Source organism: Chiloscyllium plagiosum, unplaced genomic scaffold (genome assembly GCF_037043375.1).
Source record: "Chiloscyllium plagiosum isolate Xiang-an unplaced genomic scaffold, Cpla_swu_hap1 HiC_scaffold_1, whole genome shotgun sequence".
Taxonomy (NCBI): Eukaryota; Metazoa; Chordata; class Chondrichthyes; order Orectolobiformes; family Hemiscylliidae; genus Chiloscyllium; species Chiloscyllium plagiosum.
The window spans coordinates 62469995-62488063 of NW_028270139.1; the positions used below are offsets into that span (position 1 = coordinate 62469995).

At 42.7% G+C, this 18069-nt stretch overlaps 1 protein-coding gene and 1 long non-coding RNA gene across 6 annotated transcripts in view; one reads left to right on the forward strand and one right to left on the reverse strand.

The window, feature by feature from the left end:
* arap2 (ArfGAP with RhoGAP domain, ankyrin repeat and PH domain 2) overlaps positions 1–18069 on the reverse strand; it is a 311926-nt gene that overhangs the window by 237758 nt on the left and 56099 nt on the right. For all 5 annotated transcript variants that reach the window (XM_087987064.1, XM_087987070.1, XM_087987078.1 and 2 more), the window contains exon 3: positions 8169–8245. In XM_087987064.1, coding sequence (XP_087843190.1) covers positions 8169–8245 — 77 coding nt within the window. The remainder of the gene's footprint in view (positions 1–8168; positions 8246–18069) is intronic.
* The window catches only part of LOC148152129 (uncharacterized), a 170644-nt gene that overhangs the window by 129949 nt on the left and 22626 nt on the right, over positions 1–18069 (forward strand). The window lies entirely within an intron of this gene.

Below are 18069 nucleotides of genomic sequence, written 5' to 3' on the forward strand. Positions count from 1 at the left end.
GGCCATTTTCCCATTGAGCCTGCTCCATCATTCAATATATCTGTCTCAACGACATACTTACCCTCTCTCTCTATACTCCATAATGTCTTTAGTAGCTAGAAATTTCTTTGTTCCTTAAAGTATATTCTGTGACATGGTCTTCACCTCACTGTGTGGTAGAGGCTCCAAGGTGATTTAGATAAATTGAGTGATGGGCAAATGCATGACAGTTGGAGTGTAGTGTGGATTAGTATGAATTATATAAATGGTGGTAAACTTGGAAATGATGACATACATAGGACCCAGGTGTACTGGTACACCAGTCACTGAAAGTAAGCATGCAAGTGCAACAAACAAAGGCAAGTGAAATGTTGGCTTTCATTGTAAGAGAGTTTGAGTACAGGAGACAGAATGTATGGCTGCAGCAAGACAAGACCTTAGTGAGACCATACCGAGAGCAGTTTTGATCTCCTTATCTAATAATGGAACTACTTCCCATCAAGGGAATGCAGCAAGTTTTGCCAAACTGATTTCAGGGACGATAGGCTTTTCACATGAGGCAAGACTCTGTCGACTTGACCTGTGTTTACTGGTGTTTTGAAGAATGAGAATGGATTTTGTTGAAGAATATCCAATTCAGCCTGGAACCAGACAGATTAGATGCAGGAATGATGTTCCCCTGGGCAGTGGGTCTGAACAAAGGGTTCAAGGCCGCAAGATATAGGCTGCATTATTTAGGCCACTCTGTACTACATCCTCAGGAGAATCCATACTCTCAACAAACAGTATTTCAATTCCATCTCAAACATCAAAAACTGTAAGTACAACAAACTTTTATCTACCCACCTCCATACCCAGCGCTCCTCAAACATTCCAGAAGATTCCCCTGGCCTCGGAAACACCATTAGCCATGCGGCTGATGCAGCTACCACCCCCATGCTGATTGATGATGTCACTTCTGCCCCCTTCATGGCCACTCCCACAGCCACTTCCGCCCCTCACATCATCGCTGATGCCACACGCTCAGTGACTTCCACCACCCCTACTGCCATGTCTGCCACTATTTCCGCCCCCACCAGCGCCACTCACCTGCATTCTGCTGACACGCCCCCCACAGACCCCACTGTCACTATCCCCACCCCCCAGAACCCCGAGGGGAACACTACCCATGCTCATGACTCTACCCCCATTCCCCCCACCATCACACCCACTCCAGGTACTGGTTCCGCCCCCACTCCAGCTCTACACCCACACCAGCTCCCAGCTCCCAGCCCTGCCGAGTTTTCACCATCCCTCCAGACCTCCCCCTCACTGAGGACGAATAATCAGTCCTCAGCAAAGGACTCATCTTCGTACCCCTCCGTCCACGCATCAATGAATTTAATACACGCCGTGACATTGAACAATTCTTCCGTCGCCTCCGCCTCCGAGCTTACTTTCACAATCAGGACTCCCGCCCAACTTCCGAGGACCCCTTCGCCCACCTCCAACACACTGCATCCACCTGGACACCCCGCGCTGGTCTATTACCTGCCCTCGACCTCTTCATTTCCAACTGCCGCCGGGACATTAACCGCCTCAACCTGTCGACCCCCCTCCCCCACTCCAACCTCTCACCCTCACAACGCGCAGCCCTCCAATCCCTCTGCTCCAATCCCGACCTCACCATCAAGCCAGCGGATAAAGGGGGCGCAGTGGTAGTCTGGCGCAATGACCTCTACATCGCTGAAGCCAAATGCCAACTTGAGGACACCTCTTCCTACCGCCCCCTTGACCATGACCCCATCCCCCATCACCAAACCATCATCTCCCAGACCATACAGAACCTCATCACCTCAGGAGATCTCCCACCCACAGCCTTCCAACCTCAGTCTGGGAACCCCGCACTGCCCGGTTCTACCTCCTTCCCAAGATCCACAAGCCTGACTACCCTGTCCGACCCATTGTCTCAGCATGCTCCTGCCCCACTGAACTCATCTCTACCTACCTCGACACTTTCCTATCCCCCCTAGTCCAGGAACTCCCCACATACATTCGAGACACCACCCACGCCCTCCACCTCCTCCAAGACTTCCGTTTCCCCGGCCCCCAATGCCTCATCTTCACCATGGATATCCAATCCCTCTACACCTCCATCCGCCATGACCAGGGCCTCCAAGCCCTCCGTTCTTTCCTCTCCAGATGTTCCCAACAGTACCGTTCCACCGACACTCTCATTCGTTTGGCCGAACTGATCCTCACCCTTAACAATTTCTCCTTTGAATCCTCACACTTCCTCCAGACCAAAGGGGTAGCCATGGGCACATGTATGGGCCCCAGCTATGCCTGTCTCTTTGTTGGCTACGTGGAGCAGTTGATCTTCCGTAATTACACCGGCACCACTCCCCACCTCTTCCTCCACTACATTGATGACTGCATTGGCGCCACCTCGTGCTCCCGCGAGGAGGTTGAGCAATTCATCAACTTCACCAACACATTCCACCCTGACCTTAAATTTACCTGGACCATCTCTGACACCTCCCTCCCCTTCCTGGACCTCTCCATCTCAATCAGTGACGACCGACTTGACACTGACATTTTCTACAAACCCACTGACTCCCACAGCTACCTGGATTACACCTCTTCCCACCCTATCTCTTGCAAAAATGCCATCCCGTATTCCCAATTCCTCCGCCTCCTCCGTATCTGCTTCCAGGAGGAGCGGTTCCACCATAGAACACACCAGATGGCCTCCTTCTTTAGAGACCGCAATTTCCCTTCCCACGTGGTTAAAGATGCCCTCCAACGCATCTTGTCCACACCCCGCACCTCCGCCCTCAGACCCAACCCCTCCAACCGCAACAAGGACAGAACGCCCCTGGTGCTCACCTTCCACCCTACCAACCTTCGCATAAACCAAATCATCCGCCGACATTTCCACCACCTCCAAACAGACCCTACCACCAGGGTTATATTTCCCTCCCCACCCCTCTCCGTCTTCCGCAAAAACCGTTCCCTCCGTGACTACCTGGTCAGGTCCACGCCCCCCTACGACCCACCCTCCCATCCTGGCACTTTCCCCTGCCACCGCAGGAACTGTAAAACCTGTGCCCACACCTCCTCCCTCACCTCCATCCAAGGCCCTAAATGAGCCTTCCACATCCATCAAAGTTTTACCTGCAAATCCACTAATATCATTTATTGTATCCATTGCTCCCGATGCGGTCTCCTCTACATTGGGGAGACTGTGCGCCTCCTAGCAGAGCGCTTTAGGGAACATCTCCGAGACACCCGCACCAATCAACCAAACCGCCCCGTGGCCCAACATTTCAACTACCCCTCCCACTCTGCCGAGGATATGGAGGTGCTGGGCCTCCTCCACCGCCGCTCCCTCACCACCAGACGCATGAAAGAAGAACGCCTCATCTTCCGCCTCGGAACACTTCAACCCCAGGGCATCAATGTGGACTTCAACAGCTTCCTCATTTCCCCTTCCCCCACCTCATCCTAGTTTCTAACCTCCAGCTCAACACTGTCCCCTTGACTTGTCCGACCTGCCCAGCTCCTTTTCCACCTATCTACTCCACCCTCTCCTCCCTGACCTATCACCTTCATCTCCTCCCCCACTGACCTATTGTACTCTATGCTACTCTATCCCCACCCCCACCCTCCTCTAGCTTATCTCTCCACACTTCAGGCTCTCTGTCTTTATTCCTGATGAAGGGCTTTTGCCCGAAACGTCGATTTTGCCTGTCCTCGATGCTGCCTGAATTGCTGTGCTCTTCCAGCACCACTGATCCAGAATATGAATAGCTGATGTCCAATCCCTGTGGGACTCTACTGGCTCCTACTCCAAACAAAAAAACTATTTCTTCATACTCTGTTTCCTGTCTACCAACAAATTTTCAATCCACGCTGACATACCAATCTCATGTGCATTAATCTTACACTAAATTCTTATGAGGAACTTTATCAAAAACTTTTTGGAAGTCCATATACACCACATCTAATTGTTCTCCTTTTTCTATTCTACAAGTTACACCCTTGAAAAACAACAGACAACTTTTGTCAAACACAATTGTATTTTCATAAATATGTTAACTTTGTCTCATCTACTGATATTTTCTGATTGTCCTGTAATCGCATTCTTTGTGATAGGATCCAGCATCTTATGTCTTACAAGATAGTAAAGCAGTTGTTCAATAGACATTTCATGTCCTCATTTGCTATTATCAATTTTCCCACTTCAGACTGTAAGGGATCTATTAATTTTCACTAATCTTTTTTTCTTACAGTTTGCTTTCATGTACCTTGAAGGTCTACTTTTGTTCTCTCTTTTTTCCTCTCTAATCAATCTCTTCATCCTCCTTTGCTGAATTCTGAACTGTTTACCAGTTCTCAAGCTTGTTCCATCTCCAAGAAACTTTACACGATTCCTCTTTTAATCTAATCCTGTCCTTATTTTCTTAGCTATTGTTGGACCCCTTTTCCTGTTGTGTTCTTTCAAACAAAAAAAAACTGTATAATTGTGCAATGCATCAATAATTTCTTAAATATCAGTCCTTGCCAATCCGCTTTCATAGAATTGCATCTTAGAAGTACAGAAGAGGCCCTTCAGCCCATCAAGTCTGTACTGCCAAAGCTACACTAAATCCAAAATAGTCCTACCTACTTGCATTAGGCCCATACCAGTGTCTTTTTATGAGAATTCATGTCATCATCCAAGTACCTTTTAAAGGTTGTTAGGTTTCCTGCCTTAATTATCCTCCCAGGCAGTGCATCCCATCCTCGAGGTGAAAAGAACTCTCCTCCAATCCCCTCTAAATCTCCTGCCTTTCACCTTAACGTCATGCCCCCTTATTATTGACGCTTTGACTAAGGCATGCAGCTGCTTTCTGTTCACCCTGTCCATGGCCTTCATAATCTCTCCGCTATGTCACCCCTCACCTATTTCAAGCTTATTCGGCCTCTGATGATGTTGGGAGGCCTCTTCTGGAGTACTGTGTCCAGTTCTGGTCTCTCTGTTATATGAAGATTATTATTAAGCTGGAGAGGGTTCAGAAGAGATTCATTAGGATGTTGCAGGAGTGGAGGATTGAGTTATAAGGCAAAGCTGGAAAGGCTGTGACATTTTTCACTGGAGCGTGGGAGGTTGAGAGGTGACCGCATAGAGAATATTAAAATAATGAGGGGTATAGATAAGGTGAATGGCAGGTGTCTTTTCTCTAGTGTGTGGGAATTCAAGAGAAGAGGACATATTTTTAAGGTGACAGGAGAAATATTTTAAAAAGACATTAGGGGCAGTGGTTCATGTGTGGAATGAACCTCCAGAAGAAGTAGTGGATGCAGGTACAATTACAACGTTTAAAAGACATTCAGATAAGTACATGAATTAGAAATATTTGGAAGGATGTGGACCAAGTGCATGCAAGTAGGACTAGTTTAGTTTGGGAATATAATTGACATGGACTGTTTGGACCAAAATGTCTGTTTCCATACTGTATGGCTCTATGACTCTAACTCTTGTCACAGATTAAGTGCTCCATTCCAGACAAGATCCTTGTGAACCGCTTCTGCATCCCCTCCAGTGCAATGACATCCTTCTGATAATACGGTGACCAGAACTGCACACAGTACTCCAGCTGTGGTCTAACCAGCTACAACAAAATCTCCATGCACTTATACTCAATGCTTCAATTGATAAAGGCAAGTGTCCCTTCTGCCTTTTTTAACTACCCTGTTAACCTGCCCTGTCATCTTTCAGGAGTTTTGGACAAACAGCCCAAGATTCCTCAGTTTCTTAGTGCCCTGCCACTCGCTGAGTATTCCCTTGTCTCATTACTTCTTCCAAAGTGCATCACTTTATATTTATCAGGGTTAAATTCCATCTGCCATTGATCTGAGTATCTGACTAATCCGTTTATGTCCTGTAATCTCAGACCTTCTTCCTTGCTGTCACCCCGTCAATCTTCAAATCATCTGTAAGCTTACTTATATTCCCCCTATATTCTCATTTCCATCATTTACATATATCAAAAACATTCTTGGAGCCAGCACCAATCCCTGTGGTACACCACTAGACATTGCCTCCAACCACACAAACAGCTTTTTCCCAGCACCCTGTCTCCTGCCACTAAGGTAATTTTGGATCCAACTTTCAGGATTTTCAGTTCCTCGTCATCCTGCAAGTATGACTCCATAATCACAATCACATTGTACTTGTTTACAACTACTTGTGCTGTTAACTCATCTATTTAACTGTACTCTGATAATAGTACAGTTATTATCTTTAGATTTGTCCTTTTTTTGAATATTTTTACACTTTTTTTATGAATTATGGACCTGTTGCTACTCAATCCTATTCCTTTTGCCTTTCACTTTCTACTGTTCTATTTCTCGTATCTAATTTTAATTCCCTTACTGTGCATCCCAGTTTAGATTGCTGGACTGCAGCCGTTCTAGTCTAAGTACAATCGCATACCCCTGCAAGGACATTGTTCTTTCTATATACTGAAAAAAAAAAGTAAAGAGATAAAACATAGCTCAATTGACTGCCGCTCACACCCACAACTAATGTCCACAATAGGGGGATAAGGAGCAGTCCCCAAAGACACACAGACTCCTAACTCACCATGAGAAAAAGGATTTTCACAGCAGCACACATAACAGGGCAACACAACAGCTCCTTGTATCCCCCTGGCATATGCTGCTCTCTTACAAACCCCTCCATGTATGTTGCTACTATATTGTTCCATTATTTCAGTAGGCTTTCGGAACTATACGATCATGCATGTATATACACTGGTATCCAGAATGCCGCATCATAGGTACTAAAATAACAATGGATAAGTTTGCAGGATAGGCCTGATTGGGGATGCATGTTCATTGAAGCTGTAGCTCTTGTATGCAATTTCTCTTTAAACATCTGGGAACCACAAGGTAGAAAAATCTCTCTTGTTTCTCTCTCACCTCTATTCCTCCTCTAGTATGTTCCTTTCTCTCTCTGTCTCTATCAAAACCATCTCTTCCCCAAGTATGTGTTGCATTCTCTCGTCTTCAGTTTCTCATACAATCACACTTTCAATTTGAAAAGCTCAGAATCCGTGGTTTTGACTCCAACTTGACATGCTGCCTGGCTTGGAGGTTGCTGATGGTAGAGTCACGTTGCACATAGGCCTGACTCTCCAGTGCAGCCATGAATATGGGCCCACTGGAACACTTAAACACATAACTGGTTCTTGTTTAATTAGTTCCTTTGATTTTACAAAGATGGAATAATAATATATAACCCTTCCTCCTGAAGTACGGTTCCCTCTCTTTCTCACTCTTCTTCACACTGTCACACTCTCTCTTCCTCTCCCAGCATGCCCCTCTCTCCCACCTCCCCCCACCCCCCCACCCTTTTACCACCATGTGTTGCTCGCTCATTCTCCTTCCTCCAGAATGCATTGCTGTCACCCAGTTTGTGCTTTTTCTTTTTCTCTCTCTAGCAGATTATTTCTTAGGCCTCAAGCTCCAGCTCTCATGTTGACCTCTATGCCATCTTCACTTTGGCTGGCAATGACGTGCCACAGCAGCCTAGATGTATGATGCATTTATGCAAGCCACCCAAACAAGGGCTGTTTCTCCTCAATTGGCAGCAGCTAAACAGGGGCAACCATTTGCCCCTTCCCAAATTGAGAACACTCATTCCTACTGTCACACCACGACTTCCTGAAGAGATCAGCTGAGACTCAACATTAAAATTGTGAGGAATGCACATTTACTTCAGAAAACGATTCTCTCATTTACTCAAGATTCTTTCTCCCCTTTCTAGCCATTTCTTTTGTACCTCATAATTAGGGAACCAGTTGCCTAAAATATTTTAAACTCAATTTTTTTTTTTCTCACTATTGCTTTACACAATACCAGCAGCTGTTGCCAACTAGTATGGCAGAAATCAGTAAAAGTTTCACCCAAGGAACAGTCTAGCATCATTCAGTGGATCAAAGTTATTATTCACGGTAATTAATCACAATGGAATTGCATCATTCTGTCTGTTACACATGGGGAAAAGGGAAAATCAGAAAGGGTAGAGAAAGCCCTATTCATTAATGCAGCTATCTCCATTTTGGGAACAAATTGGCAGATTTACCAATTGACATTGACTGGTCCTGCAGTTCAAGTCTCTACTTCAAAAGAACTTGAAACATTACTTAAAATATACATACCAGCCAACAGCAGTTTTTGTGGAACATCACAAGTGGAGACATGTGAAAGTTTGAGGTTTCTTCTTTTCAGTAAGGAACTGTGGTTAAAAACATGTGGAAATATAAAACTAGTGTTTTAAAACTGCACTTAATTTTAAAAGTATTAATTAAAACTCTACACAAACAAATTTACTATTAGTGTACAAGTTCAGACTATTGTAATCATAACCACTTCTTTAAAAATATTGAAAATGCTCAAATTCACAAAAGGCCACAGTTCACATATGAGCAAGTTTCTATAAATAGACCATCGGATGGCTAATGGTTATGTCCATTGATTTCTGTAAACCACAACTGCCTGTTGTATATTGAGCATTTAATCATACATATCAGTACTGGCCTTAAACAATCTAAAACACACATTTCTAATTCCCAACTACATTTGAAGTGCAGTTATTGTCAGGAAACAGAGCATTATAAGTTATTACAAAAGATCTCAAACAGGAATTATGCAACATTTCACCCAAAAGAAAATGACTTCAATACTGGAGGACTCCTTCAGTGATATATTGAAGGCCAGATAGTGGGGCAGATGTTCGAAAATGATTATGAGTAAAGTCACCAGCACTCACTTTTATAACAATAAATCAGAAAGCATCCATGTACACACAGTCATTGTGAAACTACTAATAAAGATTCTCCACAGGGGGTATTGTTTCAGTCCTCAGTAACAAATGCAACAATGTACACTGTAGGCACTTTCTGACAAAGTCCACGTTTCAGATGTCAGAAGCAATTCAGGCTGGTGCATGTAGGTGTAGGTCAATTTTCGACTCCCTCCCCATGGCTTCAGTACAGACCCCACTTGACGCAGTTGGACCAATTAAAATTCAGGCTGTGAATTCAGTCTAGGGGAAGAGTTTTGTTTCTGGTTGGAAGAAGAATCTTACTGTAACATTCCACAGATGCTACCTGCTGGATCAGACTCCAGCCTCAAGAACACTGACAGTATAAAGCTCTTGAAATATATGTAAGACAACCGTCAGGAAGGTGAACAGTAGGTCATCAGTCCTTCTTGAGAATGGCAAAGAAATCCAGGCCTATATGCTCAAGAATAATACAGATAGAATCCACAATATGACTGATATGAAAAAGATATTAAAATCTTTACTTTTTTATTTTAATTTTTAACACATCATCTGTGAGATATAAAAATAGCACAACGGGTTTGGTCTGGGTGCTCCGGTTTCCTCCCACATTCCAAAGATGTGCAGGTTAGGTGAACTGGCCATGCTAAATTGCCCATATTGTTCAGGGATATGTGAGTTAGGTGCACTAGTCAGGCGTAAATGTAGGGTAGGGGAGTGGGTATGGGTGGGTTTCTCTTTGGAGGGTCTGAGTGGATTTGTTCGGCCAAAGGGCCTCTTTCCACACTGTAGGGATTCTATGATTCTAAACAAATAGTCTCGATTGTCTGCTCATGTGTGCTTAGATACCTTGTATCTTGGAATGGTCAAATATTCCTACACAGTTTGTTAACAGGTAAAAACAACCTTGATGATCTTGTAGCTATTGGTTTCGCACAACAGCCGAACCATTGGACTACAAAGTACAAGATGAGTGTGAATTCCCTGATTAGGTAAAACATGCTATCATCTTCCATAATATTAAACATTTGTCGAGGTAGACACAAAGAATACTGGTCACCAATTTATACAACATCAGAAGGTACTGATTGGTTGATCCATTAGTGGTTTGGAGAAACAGCAGGAATAGTTAACTGTCAATCTTAGTGCTCAGACCTGGCCAGTTGATTCTGATTGGTCTGGGCATTGACAGGGGAACGCAGAGACTGGTAGTTCACTTGATTGCACATTTTTCATTGGAAAAAGAAGGAAAGTTTGAAAAGGAATTGCCTTGGTCTCCATAGAACAGGATGCTGTGATAATATATATGCTCGTGCAGATCTGATGGATTAAAATTGCCTCTTTCTGCATCTTGACAATTCTTCAGGCCTGCACAAAAAAAAGGGAGCTCAACTAATGATCTGAAATTAGTTTCTGATGTAATTCCAATATTCACAACAGCATTCAATGATCTGAAAAACAAAACCATGACAGGGAACATCAATGGGAAATGACATAAATCACTTGATGCGAAGAAAACTCTAAAATGTCGAAACATAAAATAAAAATTTCAAAACAGAGCAAATAAAAAATTCACCTGCATTTGTTTCTTCAATTCCACCAGGTGACCATCATGCAGAATTCCCATATACAGGACAAGAGGTTTTCTCCTGTACTGTATGGGTAATGGAGTATTCCAGGGCTATCACTTGCCTCAAAGTTCTTCTGTTCAAACATTTTCCACATCGCATCGCGACACATACACACATGAATAATATTCGTGCACAATATATTTGCTGCCTGTTACTTGCAAAAACCTAGACTAGCAAGTAATCAACACATTCATAGGAATGTTTGGGCAAATGGACAAGAGAAAAATAAAATCAGCTACAGGGCTGCAAGCCAAGTTCAGCAACAAGTCTAACCAAAGATTTCAACAGGAAATTTAGATTCTGTGGCACATTTCCAAGCTGATGGAATGTTGCTATTTTATCTTGAGGGAACTGAATGACAAATAAGACTAGATTAATGATTCAGTTATACAGATCCTTGGGCAACTCCACCTGGAGAACTGTGTTCAGCTTTCAGCTCTCAAAACAGGAAGGATATTTGGGCTCGGAAGGATTAAATACAGGTTATGATTCAGGTAAATAATAGGTTTCCCCAGCAATTTTTGTTTTTGTCTAAGGTTTGAAGGGTTGGAATTAGATAATCAGCTTTATATGTGGCTTTAATACCATCTTGTAAATATCAATTTGATTGAGGTACTTCAGAAAGTATTCACTCGGCAAGAAGAAAACTCAATCTCCTCTGATGAAGGAAGCTCAGTTCAAGAGGGTATTAGTCCATAATTAGGGCTAGTCCTTTTGTCACTCAGCACTTGTCAATACAAAAGGTGTCTCTCCATTAGCTGCCAGTGTTCTCTTTCACCCTCCCATTCTCTTCAGGGAATTTCCACTCACACCCCATCTCCCAAAATGGCAGGAATATTAGAATAACAGTGCTTGCAGAGTCGAGAGATGGAGACTCACTGAGATTCTTGTAGAGAGAGGAGGAAAACTTCTTCAAGGCAAGAATCTCAGTGAGCCTTTATCTCTCCAATCTGCAGGCACCCTGCCTCTATTCCAGATGAAGGGCTTTTGCCTGAAACATCGATTTTCCTGCTCCTCGGATGCTGCCTGACCTGCTGTGCTTTTCCAGCACCACATTCTCGACACTCGACAGGGTGTAGCACTGACTATTTTTATACAGTGTTGAAACAGAACCAGTTTAGAAAGTAGCCATTTGGGACCATAATCTTACCATACTTGATCCAGCAGTTGAAGGAGGTGCTGCAGTATGATAGAAGGAAAGCGATTGCAAGCCACTAGCCAGCCAAAAATCCATAGCAAGTTGGCCATCTAACCTGCTGTGAGCCTCACAGTGACAGTGTCTAAAATCCACAACCACAATGTAGACAGCTAACACCAGCAGAAACAGAGAGCTCAAACTGCTTAGGGTTACGACAGCAGCAACAGGATTCGAAATGAGTGCAAATAGGTGCAAGACACAAGAAACAGCATTGGAACAGAGGGGACAGCTGCAACAACCAAACAAGACACAAGTATCAGAAATATGGGAATAGTCACGCTCCATCCTCAATCAACAGCCCCACCTCTCAGAGCAAGAGAGCTGTACAGCGCAGAAACAGACCCTTCGGTCTAACTCATCCATGCCGACCTGATATCCCAACCCAATATAGTCCCATTTGTCAACATTTGGCTCATATCCCTCTAAATCCTTCCTATTCATATACCCATCCAGATGCCTTTTAAATACTGTAACTGGACCAGGTCCCACCATTTCCTCTGGCAGCTCTTTCCATACCCGTACCACTCCTCTGTGTGAAAAAGTTGCACCTTCGTCCCTTTTATATGTTCTCCTATCATCTTAAACCTATGCCCTCTAGTTCTGGTCTCCCCCACTCAGGAAAAAGACCTATCCATGCCCCACATGATTTTATAAACCTCTATAAGTCACCCCTCAGCCTCTGACGCTTGTCCAGTTAAAGTGAAAATTTCATATAAAAGCTGGCATGTTAACTTGGCATCAGAGCCAATTAACTACATTACCCACTTATGATTCTTAAATTGCTTCAGTTGCTGGTGTTTTTCCCAATTCTGCTTTAGAAAAGAGGAAACTTCTATTGCCGTTTCCTCACTGTAGAACAGTGGAAACCTGGGATTTCTGCTTATGCTTCAGAGAGCATCTCTGGGACACCTGCAGTAACCAACCCCAGCACTCCATGGCCGAACACTAAACTCCCCCGCCCACTCCGTGGACGTACAAGTCATGGGCCTCCATCACCAAACCCTAACTACCTCACACCTGGAAGCAGAACACCTCAACTTTTGCTTTGAGACCCTGCAACCATACGGGATCAATGTGGATTTCACCAATTTCCTTATTTCCCCTCCCCCCACCTTATCCCAGTCCCAAGCCTCCAATTCGGCACCACCCTCTTGACTTGTCCATCTTTCTTTCCCCCTTATTCACTCCATCCTCCTCTCCAACCTATTACCTTTCCCCGTCACTTTCATCTACCTATCATATTCCCAGTTACCTTCCCCGAGCCCCACCCCCTTCCCATTTATCTCTCAGACCCCTGGCCGACAAGCCTCATTCCAGATGAAGACCGAAACATCATTTCTCCTGCTCCTCGGATGCTGCCTGACCTGCTGCGCTTTTCCAGCACTACATTCTCGACTCTGATCTGCAGTCCTCACTTCCTTTCTGCAGCTTTAGTGGAACAGTTAACTAGTGACAAACTGGATGAGCATAATGCTTTTTTTAAACGCTAGGGCTTGAACTTAAATCTCCCTGAATAAATAAAAATGAGTAATCCTGATGGCACAGATTCAGAGCAAAATCAATTTCTGACTTATATTGAGGCTGTCTCACAGTGTATGTGCCCACACCAGAAGTGCCCACAATTTACCATCTACTGATGATGACGGAGTCTACAAAGCTGTCTCTAATAGATGGCAGGAAGTCCATATCTGCACAGGAGAAATAATCTTTAAGGCGTAGCTTAGAGGAACTTCATACTCTCGGCTAGACTTATTACAGTGTTGAATACTTACAATAGATAAATGCAGAGATAAATATCTCTTTCACCAATGTTACATTTTCCTTAACAAACACAAAATTACCAAAATAACTAAGCTTTTTTTCCATGAACATATCTAAACAGTAAATGCAGAGATAAAACATCAATTGCCATTTCTGAATACTGCAGCTTTATGCAATCGGCAATGCATCGTCAATTAAATCTTGTAAGAAATTAGCCCCAAGTCCTCGTCAGACATTAAAGTTTTTCCAGCTCCTGCTCATCTTCATGGAGGTTGGTATGAAAGCAGTGAATGTAGTGACAGAGACAGAAGAGCCAATGTATCTTTCTCAAAATCTACTATTTAAGTCAAGGTGAAAGGTGAAATATGAAGTGGACATTCATTAGAAAGCAAATGATAAAGTGCATCAAATAATTAGCTAGTGAGTTAAAGCAGAAATCACACTGAAGCTAAGCGATATAGGCCAAGAGATCACATTGAGAGTACAGGGGAGACTTAGGGCACTCACTAATTATTGTTCAGTAAATTGGGCAGTACCTTTTGAATCAACGCAGGCATAAATATGAAAATGAGAATTATGGTCTAGTTACACTGCCCCCACAAGATGCTGTTTATGAGACTTCACTGATAGACTCAACAGTGAAAGCCTCATAAGAGGGAAGAAGTTGCTTCTAGTTATCCACTAAATATAGCATAAAAAGTTCATTCAGATACAAAGTAAATTTTTGTCAACTTTATAAGTCATAATTATGAACATTCTCATTGATAATGAAAATTCAATTTTGTAATCCTGCAGAATTAAATTAATTAATGTTGGATTTTTCTCATCTTCCCAGCTTTTATTACTCTCTTCATATTAAATCCATCTTTCTTAACCTTGTCGTATATCTTTTTCTGTCCTTTACTTCAATCTAACTTAATTAAATCCTGGTGCATATTTCTTTGGCTTTTGATAATCTGTTCATGCGAAAAGACAAATGATTGCTGGCCTTGCTGACATTGCCATACATTCCCTAGAGTGAAATTATGCTGGATACTTATTGACTGCAAGTCTTCACTAAATAGAAATTTAAAACCTCTGAGCAGCTATCAACATGTATGGTGAGTGCCATTCCTTCACCACTGAGCACAAAATCTAGGCCATAATGCCAGCTAGGCCAGTGAAAATGAATGAATTAGCCTCAGTGAACCTGAGCTATTCACAGAGGTAGAAGTAGAAGCTAACATTGGGAGGGAGGCAAGACAAGAACTTGTCCACAGTTCTGACTTTAGTCTTTCAATCTCATTGTACAAAAAAAATTGGGATTCAACCAAGGGACAACTCATTCTCCAAATAATCAATCATATGCCATAAAAACATATCACTTGATAGTCTAGTTTTATGTTCAAGACTTATGAACATAAACCCTGTCAGCTGACATGGGGGGAATTTCAGCTGGTGGATGCCCAGCATTAGCCTGGACCTTGCCACGACTTTAACTGCTACACTACTGTCTCCCCATTTTGTCAAATTGTAGCAATTCCACGACATGCCTGATTGAAATCAATTAAATCAAATCTGCCTCAGATCAAGCGAGCATGCTAAGGTATCTTTTACTTTTTGATCAGCTTATGAAGTCAGCCATCAGATTTATCTAATTGCTCTCAATAATAGAAGCACGATTAGAAATAAGAGGGCTAGTCTCACTGGACAAAGCAGTGATAGCAACATATTTGACTAATGTTTGTTCTCAGGAAGGAGAGGATTGTCATCTGGCTCATTTAGCTGCTATGGCAGAAGAAAACTAGATTATTTTGAAAAATGAGGATCAGCATAAAATGGGTGGTTATCCCTCACTCCTCAATCTACACAGACTTCTGATATTAATTTTAAAATTTTACTCCATTTTTCTTAAATAATCAAATCTCTCCAGGGCCTCTCTTGCTATCTTTATAAACTTCCAAGTCAGCATCCCTCCTGGGTATCTCTTCCAACTCTGATTTGGAGATGCCAATGTTGGACTGGGGTGTACAAAATTAAAAATCACACACCAGGTTATAGTCCAACAGGTTAATTGGAAGCACACTAGCTTTCGGAGCGACGCTCCTTCATCAACCACCTGATGAAGGAACGGCACTCTGAAAGCTAGTGTGCTTCCAATTAACCTGTTGGACTATAACCTGGTGTTGTGATTTTTAACCTTCTTCCAACTCTTAACTAGTTCAGAATCCCTGGGAAATGGTATTGCAATGATTATGTTACTAGGCTAGTAAGTCAGAGGCCCAGGCTAATACTCTGTGGATGCTCATTCAAATCCAAATACACAAATGATGAAATTTAAATCCATAAGTGTTACAAAGCTGGCTTCTTTTTCCTAAAAGCTGTTCCTTTTCTCAAGGATACTGTCTCCTTGGTTTTTTCCAGAGGGGTACTAAACCACTCGAGGTGCCGACTAGTCTGGTTTGGCAGAGAGATTAAAGAGTATCAAGAGGCTTTTTTGTTTATATGTAAACAGATGAGACTTCAGGCCAAAGTGGTCATGTTTTAGAAGTGACCTGTAGAATGAAAGGGGAGTGGGTCAGCTCTCTAGCTGAGCAGTTTAGTTCAGTCCAGAACTAGTTGTGAAGTTCAGCAGTGGATTGTGTGAACAGAATCACTCTCTTGCTGTCTTTCTAACTTCAACCTGTAAGCATCTGTTCCATTTTTTGTACTGCGTTTTAAACAGGGTTTGCTTATTGGCATGTTGTGCATATTCGGAACAGCATACAGTCTCGTTTGGATAGACTGAGCTCTGTAGGGGTTCTTTATTCTGTTCTTAGTGCTTCAATATGTAATTTTATGAATACATTTTTTGTCTGTTTTGTCTGGTAGTCAACCTCAGTAACTTAATCTGGATAATTGTCACTGTACACTTACCGAAACAAATTGCAAAGTTATGGTCTGGGCTGCCTGCTTAAGAATGTTTTAAGTGGTCTGGCCTCGTCCATAACAGAAGACAATGCTAATCTCAGTAATAATGACCACAACAATCCTCCTTGGTTATCTTAAAAAAAAACACTAATTAGAAGGAAATCTGCCATTCTTATCTGCTCTGCCTTACATGTGACTCCAGATACCTTACAATGTGGTTGTTTCTTACCTGCCCTCTAAAATGACCCAGCAATTGATAATTAGTTTTAGAAATACATAAAATCATTGCGATAAATTGACCATGTGACTTTTTTTGCTGGAGCACCGAATGATGTGCTACATTATACCAGCCTGCAAAGATTTAATTCGTGTTCCCATATGAATGTGAATGTCTTAGACGTCTGAACTTTACAGTTAAATGAGACTAAGAGTTTTAACTGCTGGAAGTAGAGAGTCATGCCAAAAGATAAGAAGCTTAGGCAGACACTGGGAATGTTGTGCAGATGTGAAAAAGGCAACAAATTCAAAGTAGGATTGATGCTTAGTTCTGGATGAAAGCTGATCCCAAAACTTTGCCTCGCCTTGCGCATCCTGATCAAGTGACTGTTGAGAGTCATGAAGTCAGCAGCAAATGAATATAGCCAATAATGGAGGATGATCTAAACAACATCGAGACTGCAGTTAGCAGATGTCAGACATGAGATTTGACCACACAGGATGACAAGTGCAGCTTGATGTCATTAGCGTTAAAAATGGTAATTGACCACAAGCCTGTGGACAATAAGACCCTGAATTAGATCACCAAGAAATGGCAATGGATTCAATTTTTCTGGAAATCCAATGGCTTATTAACAGTGCACAGCATTATTAGCACACAAACTGGCCAGCAATTTCAGGACAGGATGAAATATGCTATGAGTTGTGGATTTCTTAAGCTTCATGTTTGATTTAAACTGGTTAACCATTTGCTTCACACAAATGATGTCTCAGTTTTAACTTCCCTGTTACTTTTATGTTTGTGTTGAATGTGCACATCAGTTTCATTTCAGAAAGTTAGCCCACGTAATGAATAAACAGAAAGCAAACCAACCTGTTATTTTTGGCTATGTATATCAAATGGACTACTCAAGACTCTATTTCAGTTTTGAGACGAAGGTGTTTAATACATTGTTTGTGATAAATCCAATTGATATTTTCCTTCTTGGATTACACTTAAAATATGCTCCCTTTTCCTCTACCACTATCCCGAGTGCACAAACATGATCACTCTTTGGAATCAGCATTTTATTTTTGAACTTGGAACTTATTTTGTTATTTTAATGCACACTCCACAAAAATGTGATATAGTGCTTATCCCTCTAAGCCAATAAACATCTAAACTTCCAAAAATTTGATAATCTCCGATTATGGAGTTCAATGTAGGTAAGTGTGAGGTGATTCACTTTGGTAAGAGTAACAAAAAGACGGGGTACTGGGCTAATGGTCGGATACTTGGTAGTGTGGATGAGCAGAGGGATCTTGGTGTCCATGTACACAGATCTCTGAAAGTTGCCACCCAGATAAAGAGTGTGATGAAGAAGGCATATGGCGTACTGGCTTTTATTGGTAGAGGAATTGGGTTCCGGAGCCCTGAGGTCATGTTGCAGTTGTATAAGACTCTGGTGCGGCCGCATCTGGAGTATTGTGTGCAGTTTTGGTCGCCATACTATAGGAAGGATGTGGAGGCACTGGAACGGGTGCAGAGGAGGTTTACCAGGATGTTGCCTGGTATGGTAGGAAGATCGTATGAGGAAAGG